This window comes from Clupea harengus, chromosome 14 (genome assembly GCF_900700415.2).
Source record: "Clupea harengus chromosome 14, Ch_v2.0.2, whole genome shotgun sequence".
Lineage (NCBI taxonomy): Eukaryota > Metazoa > Chordata > Actinopteri > Clupeiformes > Clupeidae > Clupea > Clupea harengus.
In genome coordinates, this window is record NC_045165.1 from 6,142,895 (window position 1) to 6,145,206 (window position 2,312).

The 2,312-nt window shown below is 45.5% G+C and overlaps 1 protein-coding gene across 1 annotated transcript in view; it reads left to right on the forward strand.

Moving 5' to 3' along the window:
* The first annotated feature begins 1,213 nt into the window (after positions 1-1,213).
* LOC105905056 (striatin, calmodulin binding protein 3) overlaps positions 1,214-2,312 on the forward strand; it is a 7,614-nt gene continuing 6,515 nt past the window's right edge. The window contains exon 1 of the mRNA XM_031580497.1: positions 1,214-1,316. Coding sequence (XP_031436357.1) covers positions 1,214-1,316 — 103 coding nt within the window. The remainder of the gene's footprint in view (positions 1,317-2,312) is intronic.

Below are 2,312 nucleotides of genomic sequence, written 5' to 3' on the forward strand. Positions count from 1 at the left end.
GATGGCACATTTAGATCGATTATCTGCAACAACAAAAAAACAACCGGCATGTTCTGCTGACAATCGAAAACTTCCATGCTCTGACGAATGGATCATAGAATTATAAGGGTAGTCCATAGTGGGAGCATACAGGTAAACTGTTTTAGTGAGGTTACTTTTTCTTTAGACTTAATTTGTGTAATGCAGGGTTTCAGTTCTTAAGTGCCCCCCTACTGCATCCCTAATTATGGATCCAGCTCCGCTGGATAAGTGTAATTATAGTGCTCGTCATAATATCATCAGTTGTGTTTAACAGATTGAAGATCGGCACTGACTAATACTTGGAGCAACATCGTTAACCCGTTTTTATTCCATTGATGCTTTGATTTCCGCTTCTGAATTTCTATGGACAAGGCTCTTAACAAAGGTGTAAAGTACAATTAAATGAGATTGTAAGTAGTGTTGCCCACATGTTAAGTAGGCCATGTTAAATAAAGGATTGGTTTGTTCTGTGTTCATGTATTGCTCTTCATTTCATTCCACATTTTTGTGAATTAACCGTGAAAGACCATACGGAAAGCCTTAATTGTGAGTTGTATTGCCTTTTGTAATGTGCTTTTATTTTATCTTGTGGTGGTTGTCTAATTCCTCGTCCTGACTTTCAGTTCAACTGATGACATGGACAGTGATCATTTAATTCCAGGAGAGGGCGCCCCTGTATAAGCTATTGCAAAACGGTGGTGGGCAGATTTGAGCAGAAGCTACGAGTAGTAGGCATTGAGCCAATGAGTGCTGTTTAGTCATTCGGTTTAATAGGTTGAAATGTGCACATTCTGCCACTGTGCATGCATATCAAGTACAACAGTTGATGGTGAAAAGTTGACATTGAAAATGAATGTCTGCATAAATATGCATGCAACTGGTAGCTTTTGTAAGTTTATTTGGAGTATTGCTAAGTGTGGTTAGGGTGTGTAGCATGTGCATGCATAAATGAATGAATGAATGATGAGCGACCAGCAATCCAACCCTGAAGTTAAGTAGCTCAGACTTTTGTGTAACTTCAATAAGCACATGAAGGTGTAGGCTCTTTCTGGGGGAGAAATCGGTACAGTTCCAAATTGGCTGCTCGGTGCCTACCCATATTAGACTTGCACCGGATGCCATCTCGGGCTTTTACAGCGGTTTTCCTTGTATGGCTTTCATGGGATCAAGACTGGAAGGCCGAATCTCCCGTATGAGGACATGCTTCTACACCACCAAGCAAGCTACATCCTCAGGACACGCCCTTAACAAGTCTAGTCGGGTGCTGGAGCGGAGACCGGAGTATTTGGAATACCGTTAGCTTTGCATTTGGTTTACACCGTTCCCCTGTTACTCCAAGTCTAGACCCTGTTTACATACTGCTGGGCAACAGCACACATTCCTCAGAAATGTAAGCGGTCATTGTCCATGTGTTACCGACTGGTTATACCCCCTGCCACCCCACAGTTGGGTTAGATGGCAATGGTGACAACGTTTGCCAAGGAATATTGCCTCCTACATAATTAGCATAGCTCTTCATTCCCTGCTCGAGTCGTACACATGGTATCATTCAGAACTCTCTCACACACACACACATGCACACACTTGCCAGGAGGATTTTCTCCGTATTCCCTTTGATCTGCCATCTTCCCAGCCCCCCCCCCCTCCCCCTCTTCAGCACCCGGTTTGTTGCCCCTTTACCGTCTTTAATGAGGCACCAGCTCTGGGAGCTGCACAGCCATCACCTGCAGTCTAATTCAGGTAACGCGACGAGGGACATGTACTGTCCCTCAACATTAGCTCTCCCTTAGAACACCCCATCCCCCACTCCACCCACCCATGCTGCTTACTCTGCAGTGTACCTGCAGCCCCCAGCTCCCCTTGGCAGTTTCATGCTGTTTAGTGTGCCTTTGATCAGCAGATTGAGCGATTGAAGGGCCGTACAACCTCCCTCATCACATACGCACACACACACACACACACACACTACATACTGCACAGCTGGGAGCAGAGGGACATTAACATCGCTTAACCACACATATGGTAACGTGGGAAAAGTAGCTGTCAAGCTTAACTAACCCTGTCTGACCCCCTTCACGTCACTGTTGCCAACACCTGTGTGTGTATGAGTAGGTGTCTACAGACAGTAGCATGTCGTACACGTGTCTCCAGCTACTGAGTGCTGTGACAGCTGTGCTCTATGATCTGGCGTGTGTGAAAAAACCTGTGGGGCTTGAAATATTCTAACTCCATTGAAGGCGCTGGAGTAGGAGTTTTCCCCCTCAGCACCGATGCAACACAGTACACAATTG